Source organism: Oncorhynchus kisutch, linkage group LG29 (genome assembly GCF_002021735.2).
Source record: "Oncorhynchus kisutch isolate 150728-3 linkage group LG29, Okis_V2, whole genome shotgun sequence".
Classification (NCBI taxonomy): Eukaryota; Metazoa; Chordata; class Actinopteri; order Salmoniformes; family Salmonidae; genus Oncorhynchus; species Oncorhynchus kisutch.
The window spans coordinates 3,570,005-3,597,961 of NC_034202.2; the positions used below are offsets into that span (position 1 = coordinate 3,570,005).

The following is a 27,957-nucleotide window of genomic DNA, read 5'->3' on the forward strand; positions in this document are numbered from 1 at the left end:
TGTGCTGTTTCGTTGTTCATTTGTTCAGTCGTTTCATTCTCAACCAGGATTTCCATGGAACGCCGTTTGGGTCTTTGTATGTCAAAAAAGATACACGTCAAGTAATACTTTTTGACATGTCAAAGAAGCTTGTTGACCAATCAGGACCTGAATATGAATGCGGCACGTCACATAATAATTGAACGTGTTCATAAATGTTTTACATAGTTATTACACATTGATTACACTCGTATTTCATATGTCACAACGATTTATCCATACGTATGTTATGATGCTGGTAAAGTTGTCTCCTGCATGTACAGTGCTGGTCATAAAGAACATAGCAAAATGACAATCTGATTCAGTAGCTGTAATTACCCTAGCTAACTATATAGCTCGGTGTCATCATCTAAAATAACCCTAATTTATAAGACCGTTCTTATTTGATTAATGGTGGTCGGACCCATCTATGTGAAGCTAGCCACAATAAGGATTAGCCACAATAGTGGACTTTGTGGTTAGCCTTCAAAATAAAAGTATGTCATTGACAGTGATGCAAATGAATACAAATAGTAGAATTATGCCATAATTGAATAGATCATGCTAAACGAGATTGTAATGTTATATAAAATCAACAAAAGACAATCATTTGTTAATTTGACACAAATCTGTTGAAATCACACTGGATGTATTATACTTTAGAGTTGCATTGGGGGCATACTTATTTCACTGTACAGCCTTACCTATTGATTGTGGATCAATGACATGGGGTATCAGTCTACTCAGTGACACCCAGAGAACATTAGCATCGTAGCTCTTATTGCGGGACTCTGAAACAACTGTTAACCCATATGCATTGAACACCATTCCAGAGGAAAAACAATACTGTGTGGATGTTTTGGAGTCTGATAACTCTGAGGAGGATGTTGGGAAAATATGTATATTTGGTAATGAGTAGACCGTTACCCCATTTCAGTGATCCCCAATCCTTAGGTAAAACTGTACAGTGCAATATGAATGTCAACACACACAATAGGCTGACTGGGGAGGGGATTTCACAGTCAAAGTCCCGCGATAAAAGCTACAACGCTAATATTTGCGTAAACTCTTCATAGTTGTGTCCTGTGGGTGTCACCGAGTAGACAGACACCCCATTTCATTGCTTCACATTACAACCTTATTTAACATGATCTAGTCTAAATATGGCATGATTCCACCAATTGTAACCCTCTGCATCAATTTCAAAGAGGTACTTTTATTTTGAAGGCAAACCGTAAATTCCACTATTGTGCCTAATCGTTAATGTGGCTAGCTTCACAACACATAACCCTGTCAGGTCTCACTAGCCAGATGAAGCTAGCTGGCTGCTTTGGGCAACAGGGTTAAGTAGCTGGCTAGCTATTTATTTTCATTGAACTGAAGCTCAATTTCAATAGGCGAACAACAAGTGGCTACCAAGCTAATACGCACAAGGATTCCTAAATCATTAATAAGAATAGTTTAAATGACTGCAGTTTCAACTGGACATTGTTTTCAGCCTGGTTGTATTGGCGCTATCTAAGTACCAAGCTAAAGCTAGCTAGCTACCCCAGTTGCGGTCGAAGAAATAATGCTTTATTACCAACGCGGCATTGTAAACACATTGTTCGTGTTTGTGTCACGCCCTGGTCTTAGTATTTTGTGTTTTCTTTCTTTATTTGGTCAGGCCAGGGTGTTTATTTTGTGGTGTGTTTATGTATGGGGGTTTTTCGTAGGTTTTGGGATTGTGGCTTAGTGGGGTGTTCTAGCAAAGTCTATGGTTGCCTGAGGCGGTTCTCAATCAGAGGCAGGTGATTCTCGTTGTCTCTGATTGGGAACCATATTTAGGCAGCCATATTCTTTGAGTGTTTCGTGGGTGATTATTCCTGTCTTTGTGTTAGTTGTCACCAGATAGGCTGTATAGGTTTTCAAGTTCCGTTTGTTGTTTTGTATTGTTCGTGTTCATCTTCATTAAAGATGTATATTATTAGCCACGCTGCATTTTGGTCCGACTCTCTTTCGACGGAAGAAAACCGTAACAGTTTGCTTGTTTTCAGACTTTTTTGTACAGCTTTGACAGTGCTACTGATAGTGGTGGCGCTTGGTTTGCACGTGCAAATTCAGAACACACAACATTGTCAAACTGTGTTATTTGACGTATCAAATTAAAAGCTTATTTAATTCGTAAAATAATGGTATTTGACTTGTATCTTTTTTGACACGCAAAGACCCAAACGGCGTTCCATAGTATGTCATGAAGATAATAGCAGTGACGCTATTACTGTGTACTCCGGTAGGGCAACATCTGAACAGTAGCGCACTTGGTAACGTTAGTGTGTACTGGTGCTCGATCAGTTGAGAATGCCAACATCACCCACGACAGGGAACGGTTGATTGTCAAGGACAATGAATTCCATTATCTTGGCGTTAATAGATTTCGCCTTTGAGTTGCCTCGCTGAAATGTTGTTTATCTTTCAATTGACTGCTCGACTTGTTGACTGCTCGATCCACACAGCAGAAATTGTAGGCTAGGTTAGGGATGCTGTGTTGCACGTGTAGCGGAAAATTTTACGTGGGGTCATTATATAGGTATGCACGTCAGCTTTCACATCGGTGTTAAACTAGACATCAGGCCGATACCGATGTTGGCATTTTCAGCTAGTATCGGACGATTCTGATATATTCACCAATATATTGTGCATCCCTACTCTTAGATCATCCAAGGCTGTGTGTCGCCACCATTCTGCATACTTCATTCCTTCACTGATGTGTGCACTCGTTAGCTCCACCAAAATCCTTTATTTAGAAAAGTTAAAAGGTGATTGAAGTTTCAACCATCTTGTTGTTCATCGGAATAAGTAACAAACAGAGAAAGTGTGTGTGTGCATGTATGTTTGTGTGTATGGATGCATACAGTACATGCATGTGTGTGTGTGTGATGGCAGTTCAGTATCAGTGTACAGTATGGATTGGTAGCCATGGTGCTGAAATGGTTTGAGCCCCAAAGAGAGAGAGCAGCACTTGGAAGACACCGACATGGTGCTTAAGTATATGAATGGACATATGGACAGTAGTCAGATCCCAATACTGTTTTCTATTACGTTATGCAATAGTGGGACAGATGTAACTTAAAGACCTACACTACAGTAAATACACACATGTATGTGTGGGTGTTTTATGCATGTGTGTGTTCTGTGTTTTATGTATGTGCGTGCGCTTTTTCACCAATGTATGTCCCCACTGTACCTTAATTATTATTCACATGAATACACTGTTTCCCCAAAACGAAGGCCGTGAATGCGGATGCTAGTTTGGTGTTGAGGCACAGATTTCCCTGCCTTCATTTAGCCCTGTTCCTCCTCTCCTCTGGGATACACTGTTATATTCATCTCCTGTTCATGGGGAGTGAAGCTAGCTATAGGTAGTGTCCTCTGCCAACTGGGGCAGTATGGTAACTCCTTTAAACATGGCGGCCCTCTTTCTTTTGAGGACGATTCTACTGTACTGTAGCGAGCTCTCTATACATGGTAGTTGTACTGTTTTGGTCATGTGTAACCCCTGGGGATGGTGTGTGTGTGTTGCAGGCAGGGAGGGAGGGAGAGAGAGATAATGATGAGGGAGAGGTGGAGAAGATCACATCTTAGCTAAGCAGAAAGATGAAATCAGACCAGCACTGTCCTCGTACATACACACACACACACACACACACACACACACACACACACACACACACACACACACACACACACACACACACACACACACACACACACACAAACACAGACAACAAGCCTGTGTTAGTGTACAGTACGTCTTTCATGTGGCTTGGTTTGAACCAAAACCTTCAATCAAGTCCCTTAGGTAAAGTACCCCCATGAAAATTGATTCCTCGCCGTGTATGTGTACGAGTGTGTGTAGTGACAGATGAGGGATGAACAGAGTGTGTATGTACAGTATGTTCATGTGTGAAAGAAGGGAAAAAACCCTTCCTCTTCCACAACAGATTTTGCCTGTTTTAGAAGGTAGAAATCAGCCAGCTCTAAAAATAGACGAGAGAGAGAGAGAGAGAGAGGGAGAGGGAGAGAAGCTTAAGCGGAAGAGGAGCATGCTTGAAAGGAGAGGAAGATGGCAGCTGGTAGTGTGGTGGAGTAGAGAATAGCAGAGAGGAAGAGGTGAAGCTAGAGGTTTCACTCTTGCCAAAATTGGTCCAAAATATGCCCAATGCGTTTCTATGGACCTAAGCTTGTCGCCTGCCTTCCTGCCTTTGGGACAACAACTCCCATTGTTATGGCGGAGACATGAGCGTCTCGTCATTATATACAGATCTATGAGAACAGTCAGTAGATCACTGCTGTCCCAATCTGGGCCCAGGGCCATGCCACCTCCCCCTGCTAAAGCCAGGCTAACCCTGCCGTTGCCCTTTCCCTGGCTACCTCTGCCCAGGGTAACATACAGGGCCACCCAAACCCAGCAGACCTTGTGTTAGGTCTGTGTTCTCCTATCCTGATTATCCAGAGTGGTTGACTGGGTACCGCAAGGGTCTTGGGCAAGACCCAGGCGGTTGATATTGGAGACCGAGGTGGGAAGACCCGGTTCACCGGCAACCCCCGATCCCCTTCGGACACGGCCAGCCATGCGTCCGTGCCTAACAGGGAAAGGGGGGATGGAGCCGGTCGGGCGAAACCCAGGCAACGTGAAATGCGGGGAACTGAGCTCGGGCGAGGGCCGACGCCACCCTCCCGGCCCAGGACACCACACCGAGGGAAGGGAGAAGCCTACCCGGCCTTCAAAGAGTTATAAATACTCGCGCTGTTTATCCACGCTTCGTTGGTCTGTTTCGCTTGACGGCCCTCCGATCTGTTTTTGTTAGATGGCCATCCAACCTGCAACCTTTTTTTTACTGTTATATCTGTGTTCCCTTTCTTGTAATGTCACTTATTGCCCACTTTACTATCATCCTGGGCTTATAGATCGAGATCTGCTGTGGATATGGGTACGGCGTGAGATTTACACCCTCTCCCCCAGATTTTTAAGGGCCATCACCGGACGCCGCCGTAACCGCAACTCTTTCCAGGGCTTGGGCCCTTCTTTCGGGGCGAACCCATTCCAGCCCTGTCCTTCACAAAGAGAACTCTCCCCCGGGATTCCCGCCAGCTTCTCTGGGAAAGGGTCGCGTTACCGCACCTGCCGACTCACAGCGTCCGTCTCTGCCACTCCGGATTCGGGGATCTGAACCTGACTCTCTTTCGAGGCCATCGCCCCTCCCTTCCGAACGGCGTTCGCCCAGAGAGCATACATCTCTTAGGACCGACTGACCCATGTTCAACTGCTGTTCACATGGAACCCTTCCCCACTTCTGCCTTCAAAGTTCTCGTTTGAATATTTATCCATTTTCAGGGCTAGTTGATTTAGCAGGTGAGTTGTTACACACTCCTTAGCGGATTCCGACTTCCATGGCCACCATCCTGCTGTCTATATCAACCAACACCTATTCTGGGGTCTGATGAGTGTCAGTATCAGGCGCCTTTACCCGGCGTTCGGTTCATCCCACCACACCAGTTCTGCTTACCAAATGTGGCACACTAGGCAACTCGCATTCTACGCCTGGCTCCAAGCCAGCAAGCCAGGCTTCTTACCCATTTAAAGTTTGTAGAACTAAGAACAGATATAGCCTTGGTTCACCCCAGACTTGACTGCCCTTGACCAGCACAAAACATCTTGTGGTGTTCTGCATTAGCATCCAATAGCCCCTGCGATATGCAACTTTCAGGAAAGTCAGGAACCAATATACTCAGTTAGGAAAGCTAAGGCTAGCTTTTTCAAACAAAAATTTGCATCCTGTAGCACTAATTCCAAATAGTTCTGGGACACTGTAAAGTCCATGGGGAATAAGAGCACCTCCTTCCAGCTGTCCACTGCACTGAGGATAGGAAACACTGTCACCACAGATAAATCTACGATAATCGATCATTTCAAAAAGCATTTTTCTACAGCTAGCCATGCTTTCCACCTGGCTACCCCTACCTCGGCCAACAGCTCAGCACCCCCTGCAGCAACTTGCCCTAGCCCCCCCTCCCCCCCCGCTTCTCCTTCCCCCAAATCCAGACAGCTGATGTCCTGAAGGAGCTGCAAAATCTGGATCCCTACAAATCAGCAGGGCTAGACAATCTGAACCCTCTCTTTCTAAAATGATCTGCCGAAATTGTTGCTACCTCTATTACTAGCCTGTTCAACCTCTTTCTTGTCGTCTGAGATCCCCAAATATTGGAAAGCTGCCGCTCTTCAAAGACACTCTAGACCCAAACTGTTATAGACCTATATTCATCGTGTCCTGCCTTTCTAAAATCTTCAAAAGCCAATTTAACAAACAGATCACTGACCATTTCGAATCCCATAACTTGTCCACTATGCAATCTGGTTTCCGAGCTGGTCATGGGTGCACCTCAGCCACGCTCAAGGTCCTAAACGATATCATAACTGCCATCGATAAAAGACAGTACTGTGCAGCCATCTTCATTGTCCTGGCCAAGGCTTTCAACTCTGTCAATCACTGCATTCTTATCGGCAGCCTCAATGGCCTTGGCTTCTCAAATGACTGCTTCGCCTCGTTTACCAACTACTTGTCTGATAAGAGTTCAGTGTGTCAAATCGGAGGGCCTGTTGTCCGGACCTCTAGAAATCTCTATGGGGGTGCCACAGAGTTAAATTCTTGGACTGACTCTCTTCTCTGTATATATCAATGATGTCGCTCTTGCTGCTGGTGTCATGCAACAAACCTTCCGTGGCCTCCAACTGCTTTTAAATGCTAGTAAAACTAAATGCATGCTCTTCAACCGATTGCTGCCTGCACCTGCCTGCCCGACTAGCATCACTGCTCTGGACGGTTCTGACTTAGAATATGTGGACAACTACAAATACCTAGGTGTCTGATTAGACTGTAAACTCTCCTTCCAGACTAATTTTAAGCATCTCCAATCCACAATTAAATCTAGAATCAGCTTCCTATTTCGCAACAAAGCCTCCTTCACTCATGCTGCCAAACATACCCTTGTATGTTTGGCAGCATACAAGGGTATGTATCCTACCGATCCTTGACTTTGGCGATGTCATTTACAAAATAGCCTCCAACACTCTACTCAGCAAATTGGAAGCAGTCTATCACAGTGCCATCTGTTTTGTCACCAAAGCCCCATACACTACCCACCACTGCGACCTGTGGTTGTCTTGCCCTCACCACATATTCGTCGCCAAACTCACTGGCTCCAGGTCATCTACAAGTCTTTGCTAGGTAAAGCGCTGCCTTATCTCAGCTCACTGGTCACTATAGGAACACCCACCCATAGCACACGCTCCAGCAGGTATATTTCACTGGTCATCCCCAAAGCCAACACTTCCTTTGGCTGCCTTTCCTTCCAGTTCTCTGCTGCCAATGACTGGAACGAATTGCAAAATCACTGAAGCTGGGCTCTTATATCCCTCTCTCTAACTTTAAGCATCAGCTGTCAGAGCAGTTTACCGATCACTGTACCTGTACACAGCCCATCTGTAAGTAGCACACCCAACTACCTCATCCCCATATTGTTATTTATCCTAGTATCTCTACTTGCACATCATCATCTGCACATCTATCTCTCCAGTGTTAATGCTAAATTGAAATGATTTCGCCTCTGTGGCCTATTTATTGCCTTACCTCCCTACTCTTCTACATTTGCACACACTGTACATAGATTTTTCTATTGTGTTATTGATTGTACATTTGTTTGTGTGTAACTCTGTGTAGTTTTTTTTGTCGCACTGCTTTGCTTTATCTTGGCCAGGTCGCAGTTGTAAATAAGAACTTGTCTCAAATGGCCTACCTGGCTAAATAAAGGTGAAATACAAAAAAGTTTGAGAATCATTTTGGCCCCAAGACCTCTAATCATTCGCTTTACCAGATAAAACTGTGAGCGCCAGTTATCCTGAGGGAGGCTTCGGAGGGAACTAGCTACCAGATGGTTCGATTAGTCTTTTACCCCTATACCCAGGTCGGACGACCGATTTGCACTTCAGGACTGCTACGGACTTCCAACAGAGTGTCCTCTGGCTTCGCCCTGCCCAGGCATAGTTCACCATATCTCGGGTGCTATCGCACGCGCTCACGCTCCACCTCCCCGACAGAGCGGGCTAGACGAGCCGGTGGTGCTGAGGGATCCCACCTCAGCTGGCGTGCACCGTTCCTCACTTTCATTGCGCCACGGGGTGTGTTTGGAGAAAACCCTTGGACTTGCATGCGTGTTGGACTCCACAGCATAACCTACCCACAGGTGCGCCATGCGGCCTTGCCTAACGGGGAAAGGGGGTTGAGATGGCCCCTGGGTGGCCAAGAACCCTGCGCCGAGGGAAGGGAGAGGCGGGGGGCGTGAGCCCCCTACCCTACCCAGCCCACAGTTTTGTTTTTGGAGCACATTAATGGTCACCAATGGAAACCTTGTTACGACTTTTACTTCCTCTTGACCGACCTCGGCGGGGCCGATCCAAGGACCTCACTAAACCATCCAATCGGTAGTAGCGACGGGCGGTGTGTACAAAGGGCAGGGACTTAATCATCGCGAAGTGACCAACTATTCACCAAGCTCTTGATCAGATGTTAGTCTTGGTCTGGAAAAAAAGACCAAGGGTCTGCATAGATACGTTTTTAGATCATGGCAGATAAAGATGGAGCTGAACTGGGAACATAGAACAACTAGCTTTTAACAAAGTTGCAAAAACTACACAGAAAGAAAAGATTGAGGAACTTTGTCAGGTGCGCCATGACAGGGGGGTAGGAGTTCAACATAAGCAACAAAGGAATGATTCAATCAACAACAACAAATGAATAGTCCTAAAATTGCCAACCAATTGGGCACAAAGTGGTTGAATAAAAGTTGTTTCAGCTAAATTTGTCAACATATTGTGACGTGGAATCTATGTGGAAAACACATTGGATTTGCAAAAAGGGTGAAATTTCAACCACAGGATTATGTCATCATAAACAAATATTGTATAACATATGTTGAATTTTTACCTTTGAAACAAGTCAGATTTTCAACATTATTTCCACTATCAGAAAAAAACAATAGTCAGGGCAGCACCGCCTACTGATGAGTTAATCTAGAGCTATCCCTTTGGTCTCACATCCAGGATTTTAACCAAGCCCTAGCATTGATATTCGTCACTGACTGCTACCAATGTGCTCTCATGAGAATGATTATTGAGAGATCTCCACCTAATTACTAAATAGATTCATTGTGGCTATCAAAGTCATTCCAAAGGTTAGGTTTAACACAGGAAATGAAATGTCAACTAAAATATAAACGCAACATGTAAAGTGTTGGTTCAATGTTTCATGAGCTGAAACAAAAGATCCCCAAAATTTTCCAAAAAGCCTTTTTCTATCAAAGTTTGTGCACAAATTTGTTTATATCTCTGTCAATGGGCAGTTCTCCTTTGCCAAGATAATCCATCCAATCCATCCACCTGACAGTTGTGGTATATCAAGAAGCTGAATAAACAGCATGATCATTACACAGGTGCAGCTTGTGCTGGGGACAATAAAAGGCCCCTCTAAAATGCATGCAATTGGCATGCTGATTGCAAGGAATGTCCAACAGAGCTGTTGCCAGATAATTGAATGTTCATTTCTCTAACATAAGCTTCCTATGTAATTTTTACCTTTCTATACCTCACCTTGCGAGGGTTATGGCACTCAGCCATCTAAAATGTTTCCAGAGTTGGAGAACACGTTGGGAGAATTCTTAGATCATTCCTCCTTTCAGAATCCTTCCAGATCCTTGAAATAACTTGTCTGCGCTTCAATTCAAACCACAGGTTTTCAATGGGTTTCAGTGCTGCAGACTGAGAAGGCCATTGCAAAATGTTGATTTTGTGGCCAATTAACCATTTCTTTATGGATGTGTGTGTTTGGGGGGTTTGGGGTTATTGTCTTGCAGGAAGATCCACTTGCGGCTAAGTTTGAACCTCCTAGCAGAGGCAACCTGGTTTTCCTGGTACGGTGTAGGCCATGATGCTGTTAACCTTAACAAGAGTCCCAGGACCACTGGCCCATAACATCAAAGGTCCACCACCATATTTTACAGTAGATATGGGGCTCTTTTCTACTCATGCGTACTCATTTCGATGCCAAACCCACCACTGGTGTGAGTGGCCAAAGAGCGATTTGATTTGGTTAGATTATATGAAAAAAATAGAGCACTTTGGTGTCGAAATGAGAATGTATAAGCAGAAAAGATACCTACTGTAAAATATGGTGGTGGATATTTTCATAGTTTATAATTCTATTTATTTTAGGTGCAATGTTTCATGTGTGTGTGTGTGTGTGTGTGTGTGTGTGTGTGTGTGTGTGTGTGTGTGTGTGTGTGTGTGTGTACATATGATGTACATGCATGCTGAGACTGTTTAGATACACATGGTTTGTTGGTGGAATGATATCAATAAAGCCTTAGGCGGTTCAAATTCGGACTAGGGAGGATCTGTTACTGGGCTCAGACAGTCTGAGGTGAAGAACTCACACCACCTCTAAGCCTCCCAATGATACCACTTCACCTCTCTGCCTCTTGGATCCTTGGATGGAGTACAATATTGGGAACATAGCTGAGGGTTCGTAAGTTAAGATTTCCGGTCTTTAGCCATGGGATACTTATAGCAAAAAGATAGCAGGATATCCTGTGTCCCTTGAAATATGTCCCCAAACCTGATAAAGTTAGTTGAGTATTATTTTATTAGTACTTAGGCTGCGTTTCATAAATGTAGGCTAGTGTTACATTTTCCTACAGCTATGGTAGCCATAGGCTCAATCTCCCCCTAGTTTTTGAGTGTCCCTCAAACAGAGCAACTAGTGGTAAGGAGAGATAAGTAACCCTGGGGATTGGGACATCACTGTCTCATTTGCACACAGCAGAAGCTGCCAAAGGATAGCCTACTACACAATGCAGACCTGGCTGCTGATAATCTTGGCACACTGTCCTGTGGTGGAGCAGCAGCCAGATGACCCAACCCTCATCACCCCTCTCCTCTCTCGTCACCTCTCTTCTCTTCCAGTACTGGGATTTGTCTCATCTTTTGGCCTGCTTTTCACAGCTGCATGCATGTGCACGTACAGCACCAGGCAAAAGTTTGGAGACCTCCTCATTCAAGGATTTTTCTTTATTTTTACTATTTTCTACATTGTAGAATAATAGTGAAGACATCAAAACTATGAAATAACACATATGGAATCATGTAGTAACCACAAAAAGTGTTAAACAAATAAATGACCCAACACACCTCCATGCTGAACAAATCAAAATATATATTTTAGATTCTTCAAAGTAGCCACCCTTTGCCTTGATGACAGCTTTGCACACTCTTGGCATTCTCTCAACCAGCTTCACCTGGAATGTTTTTCCAACAGTCTTGAAAGAGTTTCAAATAGCCCTTAATCAGCATGGAGGTGTGTTGGGTCATTGTCCTGTTGAAAACAAATGATAGTCCCACTAAGCGCAAACCATATCACTGCAGAATGCTGTGGTAGCCATGCTGGTTAAGTGTGCCTTGAATTAAAAAAAATTATCACAGACAGTGTCACCAGCAAAGCACCCCCACATCATCACACCTCCTCCTTCATGCTTCACGGTGGGAACCACACATGCGGAGATCTTTCGTTCAACTACTCTGCGTCTCACAAAGACATGGCGGTTGGAACCAAAAAAAGACAACATTTCCACCTAATGTCCATTGCTCGTGTTTCTTGGCCCAAGCAAGTCTCTTCTTATTATTGGTGTCCTTTAGTAGTGGTTTCTTTGCACTAATTCGACTATGAAGGCCTGACTCACGCAGTCTCCTTTGAACACTTGATGCTGAGATGTGTCTGTTACTTGAACTCTGTGAAGCCATTATTTGGGCTGGATTTTTCTGAGGCTGGTAACTATAATGAATTTATCCTCTGCAGTAGAGGTAACTCTGGGTCTTCCTTTCCTGTGGCGGTCCTCATGAGAGCCAGTTTCGGCGTATGGCTTGATGTTTCTTTAAACTTCTTGAAAGTTTCCGGATTGACTGACCTTCATGTCTTAAAGTAATGATGGACTGTCATTTCTCTTTGCTTATTTGAGCTGTTCTTGCCATAATATGGACTTGGTCTTTTACCCAATAGGGCCATCTTCTGTATACCATCCCTAACTCATCACAACGCATTACGCATTAAGAAGGAAAGAAACGCATTAAGAAGGCATTAAGAAGGAAAGAAATTCCGCAAATTAACCTATAACAAGGCACACCTGTTAATTGAAATGCATTCCAGGGGACTACTTCATGAAGCTGGTTGAGAAAGTGCCAAAGTGTGTGCAAAGCTGTCAAGGCAAAGGGTGGCTACTTTGAGGAAACCAAAATGTAATATTTGCTAAATATATTTTGTAATTTTTTAACACTTTTTTGGTTACTACATGATTCCATATGTGCTATTTCATAGTTTGATGTCTTCACTATTATTCTACAATGTAGAAAATAGTAAAATATAAAGAACAACCCTTGAATGAGTAGGTGTGTCCAAACTTTTGACTGGTACTATATAGACGAATGCATGTACAGATGCATACATGCAGATTCATGCATTCATATGCACACACACACACACACACACACACACACACACACACACACACACACACACACACACACACACACACACACACACACACACACACACACACACACGCACACACGCACACACCACCCACTCCTCTGTCACTGGGACTCCTCAGGGAAACTGAGCCTGTAATTAAACGTGGCAAAAGGGTTAGCAAAATAACGCAGACACACACTCTCTGTCTCACACATCAGCACACACACACATGCAATACTCACACCGATACCCGCATGTACACACACACACACACGCACGCATGCACACACACACACACACACACACTTCATCACTCACTGGCAGCAAGTTACACCAATAACAGACACACACATGTTTCTGTACAGGACAATCACATTTCCCAACAGGGTAAGGGAGACAGAGAGTCCTCTAGTGACCTAAACTCACATCTCTGAACAAAACAACATAATGCAAGAAAGCAATATCCCCATGTCTGTCCCACTGTGTGTGTTTTATTTTATGGGAGGCTCATTTCATTTGATGATTGTTCTAAACATTGTGTTCTTCGGCTGTCATGGTCTTTATTCCCCTTGCTGGCAATACCTGGAAAGTACTATAACGAGAGAGAGCGAGAGAGAGAGTTACAAAAATAGCTACAGAACATCCCTCTTGTTGGTGTAGGTCATTTGAATATGATTGAGTCCTATTACTTTTTAGATAAACAGCCAAATTGCATTGATATTGTGAGTGATTATTTTTTTATTGAATATATTCATGTTTGGTACGTAGTTCTCCAGTGTTGGGATGTCTCTAACTTGTTATAATGTTTCCTCTCTCCTCAAGATGGACGTGCTCACCTACACTGAGTAGGTAAACATTAGTAACATCTACTCTTTCCATGACATAGACTGACCAGGTGAATCCAGGTGAAGGCTATAATCCCTTATTGATGTCACATGTTAAATTCACTTCAATCAGTGTAGATGAAGGGGAGGATATAGGTTAAAGAAGGATTTTTAAGCCTTGAGACATGGATTTTGTATGTATACCATTCAGAGGGTGAAGGGGCAAGGCAAAAGATGTCAGTGCCTTTGAACAGGGTATGGTACTATGTGCCAGTCGCACCAGTTTGAGTGTGTCAAGAACTGCACTGCTGCTGGCTTTTTCACACTCAACAATTTCCTGTGTGTATCAAGAACACTTATGAAAATAAAGGAGAGCCGCACACAAAAAATATTTATGTCCAACGTTTCGACAGACAAGCTGTCTTCATCAGGGTATAATGACAAACACTGCGGGATGACTCATTTATATAGTGTCAAAATACACACAGATGTCTAATCATGGCCGGGTGTGGCCTGATATCATTGGTTAATTGGCATATTAAAAGAGCATGCAAAAAAACACAACATATCAAGAATGTTCCACCATCCTGGAAACAGCTGTGGGAAGCATTAGAGTCAACATGGGCTAGCATCCCTATGGAACGCTTTCAACACCTTGTAGAGTCAACATGGGCTAGCATCCCTATGGAACGCTCTCAACACCTTGTAGAGTCAACATGGGCTAGCATCCCTATGGAATGCTTTCAACACCTTGTAGAGTCAACATGGGCCAGCATCCCTGTGGAACGCTTTCAACACCTTGTAGAGTCAACATGGGCCAGCATCCCTATGGAACGCTTTCAACACCTTGTAGAGTCAACATGGACCAGCATCCCTGTGGAACGCTTTCAACACCTTGTAGAGTCAACATGGGCCAGCATCCCTGTGGAACGCTTTCAACACCTTGTAGAGTCAACATGGGCCAGCATCCCTGTGGAACGCTTTCAACACCTTGTAGAGTCAACATGGGCCAGCATCCCTGTGGAACGCTTTCAACACCTTGTAGAGTCAACATGGGCCAGCATCCCTGTGGAACGCTTTCGACACCTTGTAGAGTCCATGCCCCAAAGAATTGAGGCTGTTCTAAAGGCTAAAGGTGGTGCAACTCAATATTAAGGTGTTCCTAATGTTTTGTACACTCAGTGTATAAATTCTCCAAATGACATATCAAAATGTCTCAGCGTATCATACTTAGGTTTTTAGTCTTTTTAGGCCATGATGACTGAGTGTTGGTATCCAAATCTAGGTCCCTCAGGTGTAGGGATCGAGGGCTCATGCATGCTTCTGTTCCAATTGGGACGTGTCACATCGAATCATAAAACACTGTATGCCTTTTGGACCATGGTTATTGAGTGTTCCGAGTAAGACATATGTACCTAAGGAATGAGCAAGCTTCTGTTCTGATTGGGACTTGTCCCGCCTAAAACAAGAACCCACTTATCACCATGGCCCGCTGCGTGTAGACACGGCGACAGAGTTCCATCGCGCTGGTCGTCACAGTGACAGGATCCCAGTGAGGATAATTGCTGGAGGGACTTAGCGGTGCCGGCCACCTGCCGTAGCAGTTGGCCAGGATCTCTCTGTGTGTGTGCATGTGTGTGTACACACTGCTGGCAGAAGGTAGCTATGTGGGCCAGAGAAGAGGAGAGAGTAGCAGGATAAGGAGAGAGGGGGTAAGGAAAGAGGGCACGAGAGGGGGAGGGTTTAAACAAATACACTCACAACCCTCCCATACAAAATGAAATACATCCCGTCCCTGATTATCTGAGAGACAGAGAGGACAGACAATCAGGTCATGTGCAGCTTTCAGTGAATCATTTAGCGCATCACAGCTCAGTCCCTCATACTCAACACACGCACCAGATCCAGATGTACAGTGGCGTCTGACATTTTTGTCACCCTTGATAAAGATGAGCAAAAAAATATATAAATAAAATAAATAAAATAAATAGTATAAATACTGCGCTGTATTGTATGCTCATATTTTGGTGGGAAATTATATTATTTTATACTAATGCAATTGCTCAGAGAAAGCGATTTTGTTTAATTAGTTAATTCATTATTTTTTTTCTCAAAGATTGGGGTCCAAATTATTGACACCCCTGTTTTCAATACCTTTCAATACCTCACCTTGCATGTTAGCCTTTTCCAAAAATATTTTATGATATTGGAGAACACATTTGGAGGGATCTAAAGCTTTGTTCACACTGCAGGCCTTAATGCTCAAATCAGTTTTGTTTTTCAAATCTGTTTTGGACTGCTGACTGTCCAAACAGCAAGTGACCAGATTTATTGTGTTCAGACAGCATTCATTTGATGACATGACTACGCTAGTTGCCATAGTAACAACGGGTGTGAGTGGTGTAGGTTGATTGGTTCTTGTGTTTCCCATCACTCAGAAGCTAAGGTGACAACAATATACCTGCCATGGACATTTCCCAGTTACTTTGAATGTTCAAAATCATAGTGTTAGAACACTTTTAAAGCCTCAAAGGATATGACGATCCAACTATCGAAACATCAGTCAACTAGCTAGCTGTTTAGCTTACTAGATCACTCACTAATTTATTTGTGAACAATTTGCAAGATGGTTAGCTACCACATGTCCTTGTCAAACTGTCAACACTAGCAATGCCAAATAACAGACTAAAAACCACTTGAGGAAAAATACATCAGATTTGACCGTTCAGACACAAGTAGCATCTTTCCAGATCCTTGACATCCTTGACAAAATCAACATCTTGCAATGGCCATCTTTCGCCGGGAACACTATTGAATAGCTGTGGTTGAATTGAAGTGGGCCGTCCATAAGCACAGATCATTGATCTCAAGGATCTGGAAAAATGCTGTATGGAGGAATGGTCTAAGATCCCTCCCAATGTGTTCTTGTACAACATAAAACATTTTAGAAAAATGTTCTGTGCCGTTCAGTGGCTAACGTGTTATGTAATCAGATGACTTTTATGAGTAAGCGAGTAAAGAAGTGCTTCCTTTTTTCAAATTGCGTAATATTATCACAGATATTTTGGCAAACGACTTGTACTTTCACAATCACATTTCTACTGAGCACGTGTTTCCATAATCCAATTTGTAGTTGGCTTAATGATGTTGATGGCTGTCGATGGTAACATCCCATGCATCACATTTTCATACTGGGGCATAAACAAAATACAAAAATACAATACAAAATATAACATGTGTAAATACCTGTTGTTAAATAGGAAACAGCACGTTAGTTGTGCAGGGCTTAATGATGTCGATGGCTGTCGATGGTAAAATCTGTAGCATGAAAACAACTGTGTTAGCAGTGAGCTTATGTGGCCATTACATCGGTGCATGCTAGCTAACACACTTATATACAGAAATCGTATACCAAAGCACATCCCAGAAAGCCCCTCATTCCCTAACAGGTACCATATACCCACACATGTATAAATCAGGAATGTACAGCAAACTTGTACACATTGTAAAACAGTATTCAGTATTCAGAATGTGACCTACCCCTTGCATCACATTTTCATACTGGGGAGACCTGACGTTCGCGATCTCGCCCTATCTGCAAGCGGGGCCAATAACAACACGCCTTATTGTCATCGGAATTGAACCAACCAATAAGATTGCTTGAACATTAAATACACCTTTCTTTAGAGGCAAGTGGAAACATAATCAACCCTGTTACAATAGCACAGCACAGGAAAACAGAGCTACATATGAAAGGAGAAAATAGTTATCAAGCTTGACAGTCAAACAAGCAGTGCAATCTTTTTTTTTCTTTCATAAAGGTAACGCAAAGTAACATAACTAGTATTATAAACTGGGTGGTTCGAGCCCTGAATGCTGTTTGGCTGACAGCTGTGATATATCAGACCGTATACCACGGGTATGACAACATTTTATTTTTACTGCTCTAATTACGTTGGTAACCAGTTTATAATAGCAATAAGGCACCTCGGGGGTTTGTAGTATATGGCCAATATACCACAGCTAAGGGCTGTGTCAAGGCACTTAAACAGGTGACATCAATAAGGAATCGTATCTTTCACCTGGTCAGTCTATGTCATGGAAAGTGCAGGTGCCCATAATGCTTAGTACACTTAGGTATGTACTTGTTCAACAATATCTCTTTCTCTGAGTAATTGTATTAGTATCAAATAATATAATTTTCTAAATGTTTTGGGCAAGCAATATAGCTCAGTAGGTGTATTTATTTTATACAGTCTTTTTAGCTAACCTTTATCAAGGGTGCCAAGTGACCTCACTGTACATGCAAAACACCCAATCCAGAAACACTATAATATATTTGCGTCATTCTTTATACAGACCTTCCGTCACTCTGTCCTACGTATTGCTATACATTACCGGTATGTCAATCAAATTCAATCACATGTATTTATAAATATACAGAAACCCAGCCTAAAACCCCAAACAGCAAGCAATGCAGATGTAGAAGCATAGTGGCTAAGAAAAACTCCCCATAAAGGCAGGAACCTCGGTAGAAACCTAGAGGTCCTCTTCTGGCTGTGCCAGGTGAAGATTAGAAGAGTACATGGCAATTAAGACCAGATTGTTCTTCAAGATGTTCAAACATTTATAGATGACCAGCAGGGTCAAATAATAATCTGTGTTTGTAGAGGGTGCAACAGGTCAGTACCTCAGAGTAAATGTCAGTTGGCTTTTCATAGCCGAGCATTCAGAGGTTGAGACAGCAGGTGTGGTAGAGAGAGAGTCGAAAACAGCAGGTCTGGGAAAAGGTAGCACATCCAGTGAACAGGTCAGGGTTGCATAGCCACAGGCAGAACAGTTGAAACTGGAGAAGGATCACGACCAGGTGGACTGGGGACAGGCCAGGTAGTCCTGAGGCATGGTCCTAGGGCTCAGGTCCTCCAGGAGGGGAGAGAGAATTAGTGGGAGCATACTTAAATTCACACCAGATAAGACAGGAGAATTACACCAGATATAACAGACTGACCCTAGCCCCCCGGCACATTGACTATTGAAGCATAGATACTGGAGGCTGAGACGGGGGGGTCGGGGGGACACTGTGGCCCTGTCCGAAAATACCCCCAGACGGGCCATCCGGACAGGGCAAACCAGGCAGGATATAACCCCACTCACTTTGCCAAAGCACAGCCCCCACACCAATAGAGGGATATCAACAGACCACCAACTTACTACCCTAATACAATGCTAAGTATCGCCTATGAAGATCTCCACCGCACGAGCCCGAGGGGGTGCAAAACGGGACAGGAAGATCACGTCAGTGACACAACCCACTCAAGTGACGCAACCCTCCTAGGGACGGCATGGAAGAGCACTAGTAAGCCAGTGACCCAGCCCCGTAATAGGGTCAGAGGCAGAGCATCCCAGTGGAGAGAGGGGAGCCAGGCAGAGACAGCAAGGGCGGTTTGTCGCTCCAGTGCCTTGCCGTTCACATTCACACCCCTGGGACAGACTACACTCAATCATAGGACCTACTGAAGAGTTGGATAGCCAGACCATTCCATAAACGTTTGAGCTCTATAGGAGAAAGTCCTGCCTCCAGCTGTTTTCTTAGGAATTCTAGAGACAATAAGGAGGCCTGTGTCTTGTGACCATAGTGGACGTGTAGACCAAATTGGAGAGATAGGTAGGAGCAAGCCCATGTAATGCTTTGTAGGTTAGCAGTAAAACCTTAAAATCAGCCCTTGCCTTAACAGGAAGCCAGTGTAGAGAGGCTAGCACTGGAGTAATATGATCAGTTCTAGTCAGGATTCTAGCAACTGTGTTAAGCTTCTAAGTTTATTTAGTGCTTTATCCGGCTAGCTGGAGAGTAGAGGATTGCGGTAGTTTAATCTAGAAGTGTCAAAAGCATGGATTTGTTTTTCGGCATAATTTTTGGCAAAAAGTTTAGGATTTTTGCAATGTTATGAAGATGGAAAAAAGTTGTCCTTAAAATATTCTTGATATGTTCGTCAAAAGATATATCGGGGTCGAGAGTAACCTATATGTTCTTGTGCATCTGGGACAGTGTCTGTACAGTCTAACGGTGGTCGTTTCCTCATGGCATGTCACTAATCCTCGTTGTGTCTGAAGCAGGAGTGAAGGTTGGACAAATATTTGTACCTTTTTTTTGGCCCAGGACCAGAACCAAAAATTCACAGGTTTTCCACAAATCCTGGTTGGAGGATTCCGAATGACCTGCTTATTCCCTGCTGATTCTAGGAATCTTCCAACTGGGATTCCTGGAAATTCTGGAAATGTAGTAATAGTTACGGAGAGGAAACAAGCATGCCACCTCTCCCCAGTGAGAGTGGGAGGTTCTCATCTAATGTTGTTGTTCGGAGAGAAGACCCAGTCGTTTCAATATTAAGTCATAGCCGCCCACACTGCAATATCTTCTATAGCAGGGCTGTTCAATTCCGAGCTTCAAAATCTGTAGTACTGCTGGCGTTTCATTCTTCTCCTCTTAACAGGGATTGATGCCTTGAACACAGCGGGGTAGTGTGCAGTAGGGCACACCGAAGCTAAATATTTTTCAACCTCTGTTTCAAAACATTATATCTCTACTGAACACAGCCTCGAGTGGAATCTTTGACCGGTCAGTAACCAGGTTTCCATCCTATCTTTTATGCCCGTAAAGGTCTGATGGAAGCAGAACATTTGTTGGTAAACTTTCCAAATATCGACAAAACTAAATACTCTAGATAAGGTGGTATCTTTTTGTTTCTGTAATTTTTTTTTTTGAAATGTCGCTTTTATGCGCAAATATTGATATACAGTGCATTCAGAAAGTATTCATACCCCTTCACTAATTGCACATTTTGTTTTTAGACTCAATTCAAAATGGATTAAAACGTTGTTTTAACCCATTTACACACAATAATAATGACAAAGTGAAAACATGTTTTTAAGACATTTTTGCAAATGTATTAAAAATGAAATACAGAAATATCTCATTTACATAAGTATTCCCCCCCTAGTCAATACTTTGTTGAAACACCTTTGGCTGTGATTACAGCTGTAAGTCTTTCTGGGTAAATCTCTTAAGAGATTTCCACACCTGGATTATGCAACAATTACCCATTATTCTTTTCAAAATTCCTCAAGCTTTGTCAAATTGATTGTTGATCATTGCTAGACAACTATTTTCAGGTCTTGCCTGTGACTCTGCCACTCAGGGGCACCCACATCTACTGTGTTTTAGGTTATTTTCTTGGTGAAAGGTGAATTCATCTCCCAGTGTCTGGTGGAAAGCAGACTGAACCATGTTTTCCTCTAGGACTTTGGCTGTGCTTAGCACTATTCTATTTTTTTTTTATCCTGAAAAACTCCCCAGTCTACCAATAAGTGCCCTTCTTTGCGAGGCATTGGAAAGCCTGGTCTTTGTGTTGAATATGTGTTTGAAATTCACTGCTCAACTGAAGGACCTTACAGATAATTGCATGTGTGGAGTACAGAGACAAGGTAGTCATTCAAAAATCATGTTAAACACTTTTATTGCACACATAGTGAGTCCATGCAACTTATCATGTGACCTGTTAATCAGATTTTTACTCCTGAATTTATTTAGGCCATAACACAAGGGTTGAATACTTATTGACTTAATACATTTCAGATTTTCATTTTTATTCTTTTGTAAAAGAAAATTTAAGAAACATAATTCCACTTTGACATTATGGGGTATTGTGGGTAGGCCAGTGGCACAATATCTCAATTTGATCTATTCTAAATTCAGGCCGTAACACAATTTTTTTTGTAAAAAGTCCACGGGTGTGAATACGTTCTGAAGGCACTGTAATAACCATCATATCGATGTAAACTTGGAGTTGTTGGAGAGTTTCCAGTCATCTGATGATTCTCAGTATCGATACTGTTCTCTTTGAAGTAGAATGAATAATCGATATATGTTTAAATATTAGACATGTGTAAGCAGAATGAAGGCTGAGCCCATGTGAGTGTACAAAGCTGGATCAACATCGAGTCAACTATTAGATATGTAAAAAACAGAATCGTAAGCAGAATCTGTGTGGATGAGGCAAGGTAGACCAACAAGACGTGACTGGTCTTGTGAAGGTTACTGGACATCGGTTAATCAAACATAGACAACATCGGCCTGCACTTTTGGACAGGAACATTATATAATCTGTGATAGGCACCAGTAGGAGTGTGCATGTCACGCCACAAATAGAATCTATGCCCCAATGTCTGAGTCAATAAGAGAATGGAAACTAAGTAAGACACCAAGATTCATAAAGTGGAGTGACAATGTAAGGGTGTAAGGGTAAGACTGTATAAAAGCCAAATACTAAGAATGAAGAGTCAGTTGTTCCATGGAATTGCCCGGCTCTGTTACTTTGTAATAAAGTCTAATTGAATTTACACAAGTTTTGGTATCTGTGAAATATTTAGATTCCATAATTCCACAACAGAGTCATGTGATGACATGTTGTATGGTTCTCCCACTACGACTCGGGAAAGCATGCAGTTTATTAGGCTACAGATGAAATAAGATGAACTTCACAGGGTGGTGAAAGTGTAAGGTGAGAAGCCTGATGCTCCTTTCCAATAAATATCGAGGGTTTTATTCTGGTGACATGATGATCGATGATGCTTGCCTGCCGTATTTACAACTTAAAATAATTTTGCTCTTATGTCCATAATAATCTAAACTGTATCTGTAAACTGTTAGCTAGAGCACACGTGCCAAAACCAGAGTGGGCACAAAACTATCAGTAGAGTTGAATTTGTATTTGTATTTTTTTTATCTGTACATGGGAATTTAAACGCAAAATAATTTTTATGTGCGCTATGTCGTCACGCACAGACTTTTATCCTGAGGTTAGGATCTTGAGTACCCCACTCGAGCAGGCGGCAGGTAGCCTGGCGGGTAGGAGCGTTGGGCCAGTAACCAAAAGCTTGCTGGATCGAAGCCCTGAGCCAACAAGGTAAACATCGGTCATTCTGGCAGTAAGCAAGGCAGTTAAGAAGAGGAGTTAGGTTAAATGCACAAGACACATTTCAGTTGAATGCATTCAGTTGTACAACTAACTAGGTATCCCCCTTTCCTTTCTTCTGAGAAGTTTCTCTTACCCTCGCACCACTAGATTTTGCATATGCTTGTTTTTTTCTCTTAGCTCAGTGTCATCATAAATCAGATGATTTATAAACTCAGCCTGCACAGAACTGTAAACTTTATTTTGTTATTAGTGTGGGTTTGACTGACTGGTTAGTTTTTTGTACAGGCACAGTTCACCAACTTATAGATTTACTTTTCACTTTTTAAAATTTAATATTAAATGTTTTGGTTTAAGTTTTAGGATGAATGCCAGGAGCATGAAAGTAGGTACAGGAATTTCTTCTTTTGCATCATATAGTCCAGGATTTTGCATTTTTTGTGATATTTGTGGACGAAAATGCTTGATTTTCCTGCGTAAGTTCTGACATTTTGCATGCAATATGTTGGTTAAGAGGGGTTCAGGGTAACAGGACCATGTGACTGTCTGCCAGTAGGTGATTTTGTCAAATCTCTTGTGAAAATTAGCTGACGAGGGAAAAGGATTGTTGACGTGAGGCTCGATTGAACCATATTATGCAGTAAAGTGCAGTGATTGGTTGAAATTGCAAGCCCTCTATGTACTGCGTTGATGATAATATTGTGATGAAATAGTTGTGATTGGTCGATTTTGCTAAAGAAAATTGTGATTGCAGAATCCTGGAGGGACTGATGATAGACTATATTCCATTTCACCTAAGACTTGAGAATCATTTAGTGCATCCATTCACTGTCTGTCCACTGACTCGTTTGTGTTCTTTTGACTCTGCAGGAGAACCCGTACCTGTGCAGTGACGAGTGTGACGCCTCCAACCCGGACCTGGCCCACCCTCCTCAGCTGATGCAGGACCGTGAGCACACCGGCCGCATCACCTACTGGCAGACAGTCACATGGGCCCGTTATCCAGAACCCCTCTTGGCCAACATCTCCCTAGCCTGGAACAAGAGCCTGGAGCTGACGGACGACATCGCCATTACCTTTGAGTACGGCCGCCCCACCTTAATGGTTCTGGACAAGTCCATGGACCACGGCCGCACCTGGCAGCCCTTCCAGTTCTACGCTGACGATTGTCTCGAGTCCTTTAACATGGCACCAAAGCGTGTCCCCGACCTATCGCCTGCAAATATTACCCTTGTCATCTGCACCGAGCAGTTCTCACGCTGGGTGGGATCGAAGAACGATAAGAACGTAAAGTTCGAGGTTCGGGAGCGTTTCGCAGTGTTCGCCGGGCCGAGGTTGCTCAACATGGACAGCTTGTACACCCGTATGGAGAGTATGAAGGGCCTGAGGGAATTCTTTACCTTCACTAACCTCAGGCTGAGGCTGCTCAGACCGGCCCTGGGGGGAACCTACATGCAGAGGGACAACCTGCTCAAGTACTTTTACGCCATCTCCAACATCGAGGTGCCCGCAAGGTAAGATTGATCCAGTGATCCTCTTACTAAAAACAAAAAAAAAGATTGAGTTACTGTTAAATGCGATAGAGAACAGCGTCATGTCTTGTCCATTTTCTGATGCTAATGTTCTGCTACGTTCTACTACGGTTTGCTCTCTACTGAGCAGGACCAAGGTGTTTTATAGAGAGAAGTGTTGGCTGCTGGGTAAATGAGTTTACTTCAAGGTTCATACACTGAAAATAGGTCAAACACCTGAAACGCTACTCTTATTGTTAGTTTAGAAAGCTATAATTAAATCACTCTTACATTCATACACACTTTCACACTCCCCAACATACATAACCACACTAATCATAGGTCCTTTACACTGATCCTCTGTTACTCCTCTGTTACTCCCTGTGCATGAATCCTAGTACTGTCGCTGTCATTGGTCTACCTAGGCGTGATGATGAACGACGCTAACACATGGCCTCGGTGGTCTTAACATAAACCTGTGTCCACATCTACTGTGGCGCCGTGGGGCCGGGCAGGAACTGGGAACCTCTTACACAGCAACTTTGTGACAGGGAGAGATGGCTTTCGCTGTTGCACCGCCTGCTTAGCATCAACAAGCCATTTCTCCCTCCTCTCAAAATGATTATTCCAATCAAAATGGCAGTGTGACATTTGAATGGTATTTAACAGCCACATTGGAATGGAGGGAGGAGGGGAGGAGAAGAGAAGGGGGGTGGAGGTGTGTAGTGGTAAAAGTGAGAAACATGTGAGTGAGGGATTGTGTTGAAGAAGTGTTGGTTGACAGAGGTGATGAGAGAAGAAGAGGAGTAGAGGTGTTTGAGGTCTTGAGTGGATGCTGACACAGCACTCCAGCCCCCCAGGTAGCTCTGCCACCCCCCGGCCTGTGGTTAGAAGCAGGAGCAGGCCTGGAGGTATTGATCATGCTTAGCATGGAGACGCAGATGGAAAAGCTGAGCGAGCGATAGAAAGAAAGGTGTAAAGAGGGGAGGGATATGCAATTTCACATGGTTGGGCTTGGAGTTTTTCCTGACCACAAATAGCCTAGATGTAGAGCCTAGAGTATCCTGTTTACTTTCTGGTCACTTGGTCAGGAATAACTCCTGACCCTATCTCCCAAACCCAACAACCCTGACCAAGCCACTTTGCCCAATACTTAACTTACCAATGTTGCGCAATTTCCCCTAATCAAATACAATACCTCTATCAGTTGTTTTGTGATTTCTCGCTAGAGCAATAGCTACTGAACAACCGCAGTGACTAAGTTGCTTTGCATAAAAGCGTCTGCTAGTTAAATGTCCATATAATATTCTAATTTCCTTACCTACAGAACATACCTCATCTCTCAGTCTCTCCCTTTACATCCGGATCGAGCAAAGAAGCTATAACACAATACTGACTATGCTGCTGCATCCGGTAATAAGGGGACCCAAATAGCCCCCATAGAAATGACTGACGCCTGATGTCTTCCTCCATCCCCACCCACATCCCCAGTAACATAGTCACTGATCAATGCTGTTATTCTGGGATTGAATGGAGGGAGGGAAGGAGTGAGGGAATATTGGGTGATGGGGGTTGGTCGGTCAATGGGCCGGTGGGGGGGTCTCCGGGCACTACTGTATAATCGGAGGTGTCTGATGATTACCGTTGGATATTGATTTCCGAAGGCCAGGCGATTAGTCAATGTTCCCTCGGGACAATAGGGCCATCTCATCTGGCACGGAACATATTTGGATTTCCAAACTGCTCGGGAGAACATTTTAATAATGAATATTGAATATTTACCCCCGTTGCAGATGCACCGCTGGGACCGCTCGCGCTGAAATTGGTTTTATATTATAAAAGAAGACCAAATGGCGTGCTTCCTAGTCCAGGTCGCCGCAGTAATGACATAGGGTGGTGATATCGACAGTGGGGAGAGGTAGAGAGTCCTTTCCTGAAGGGCTCGTGTGGCCCCTGCACTCCCCACTCCTGGCCCCTTAAGCAGCAGCTCAGTGTCTGAACACTAAACAGTGAAAGGTAATAATCAGTAATTTAACTCAATGAGGTGAGTATGGGTAATCCTAACACGATAGGCCATTAAGTGCCGATGCAGGAGAGGAGGAGAGATTGTGTGTGTGTGTGTGTGTGGGGGGGGGGGTTGTTAGATCTGTGTATGTGCCGGATGTTTGGAATCATTTAGCAACCTGGATGGGAGACAAGGTTGTTGGAGACTTATTATAGGTCTATATTCCCCAAGAGATTAAATCATTTCTATACTACTCAGGTACTGTACATACACCTTCCTTGCTCATACTGTATTGATCAGGCCCTATAAAAACGGTGCTATCTCACTGTATAACCGGAACTCTGACTCTCTCTCTCCCCTCTTCATCTCCCCATCTGTCACTGGCTATCCAGAGCTATGGAGTGGGGAGGGGGGGGGGGGGGGGGGGGGGGGGGGGGGGGGGGGGGGGCGCTGCTACCAACCACCATTCTAAACCATTCTAGAATGTATAATGTATTTGGATTAGGACTGTGCACAGACGTGGATTGGGCCTTTCTAATGGAATAGGCAGCAGGTCGTTGAGTGAGTCTGTATAATGGAATCGATGTTCCGGCTTAGAGCCATACAGGAAGAATAGAAAGAGCCACCTAAGTGGATTATAGGCCCAAGACAGAAAGCCCTGCTGTGGCCAGAGACGGATGAGGATGAGGGCAATGAGGGTGAAGACCTACATTTGTCTCCCTGGTAATCTGACAGAAAGCATAAGGCAGGGTGGCAGGCTATAGGCGGCATCAAGACGTCTGTTAAAAGGCACACAGAGGGTGACTTTTTCCTGTCACAAAGACACCTGCGCTGTGAGCTAATGCATAGTGTAAACAAAATTATATCTGCAGCGCGATTTATGTTGTAGCATTTCTTTTTATCAATTACAATGAGGAGAAACTTAAATGTAAGCGCAGATTTACGGAGCATTTACACTATACAAGCAGCACTTGCATCGCCCTCATGTGGGTGCCAGCAAGCAAGCAAGCTAGTGCTACGTATCAACAGCCATTGTCAGACAATCCAGTAGGGGTCGGAAGCTATTGTGAGCATCCATTTGTAATTTACGTCATGATATTGCAGAGTATTTTTTTATAATGTTCAGCTTTCCCCAACTTTAGTGCAAGTTTAGCTTTCTCGCCTCGCTCGCATCGCTCAACGGTTCCCCTGACCACTTTGCTTCTCTCACTTTCCTTTAATTGAAAGTGAATGGCTTCCGATATTTCACCACGCGATGCCCCTTCCTAGTTTAAATGGCCAATTAGTTAAAGCGCGGTACAGGTGCCACAAGCACTGCAATCGCGAGGTATAGTATTCTACCATTATTTTCAATGTTGCAGTGCGTTAGTTCACAGCGCAGCTGTTTAACTTCTTGGTGACAGGGGGGCAGGATTGTGTAGCTTGGATGAATAAGGTACCCAGAGGAAACTGCCTGCTACTCTGTCCCAGATGCTAATATATGCATATTATTAGTAGTATTGGATAGAAAAAACCCTGAGGTTTCTAAAACTGTTTGAATGATGTCTGTGAGTATAACAGAACTCATATGGCAGGCGAAAACCTGAGAAAAATCCAACCAGGAAGTGGGAAATTTGAGGTTGTAGTTTTTTTAAACTCAGCCCCTATTGTAGATATAGTGGAATATTGGTTATGTTGCACTTCCTAGGGCTTCCACTAGATGTCAACAGTCTTTAGAACTTTGTTTGAGGATTCTACTGTGAAGTGGGACCGAATGAGAGAGGAATGAGTCAGGTGTCTGGCAGATTGCCACAGGCTCTGAGGCAAGGTCCGGAGAGAGTTAGCTCTCGTTCCATTGCTTTTCTACATAGGAATTCTCCAATTGGAACATTATTGAAGTTTTATGATAAAAACATTCTAAAGATTGATTCTATACTTAGTTTGACATGTTTCTACGTGCTATAACGGGACTGTTTAAACTTTTTGTCCGACCTGAACGTGCTTTTGGATTCTGTACTTAGATTATTGCATGGT

At 43.5% G+C, this 27,957-nt stretch overlaps 1 protein-coding gene across 3 annotated transcripts in view; it reads left to right on the forward strand.

Annotated features, from left to right (window-relative positions):
• Positions 1 to 27,957, forward strand: part of LOC109873537 (netrin-G2-like) — a 159,139-nt gene that overhangs the window by 8,599 nt on the left and 122,583 nt on the right. For all 3 annotated transcript variants that reach the window (XM_031809344.1, XM_031809345.1, XM_031809343.1), the window contains exon 3: positions 23,299 to 23,942. In XM_031809344.1, coding sequence (XP_031665204.1) covers positions 23,299 to 23,942 — 644 coding nt within the window. The remainder of the gene's footprint in view (positions 1 to 23,298; positions 23,943 to 27,957) is intronic.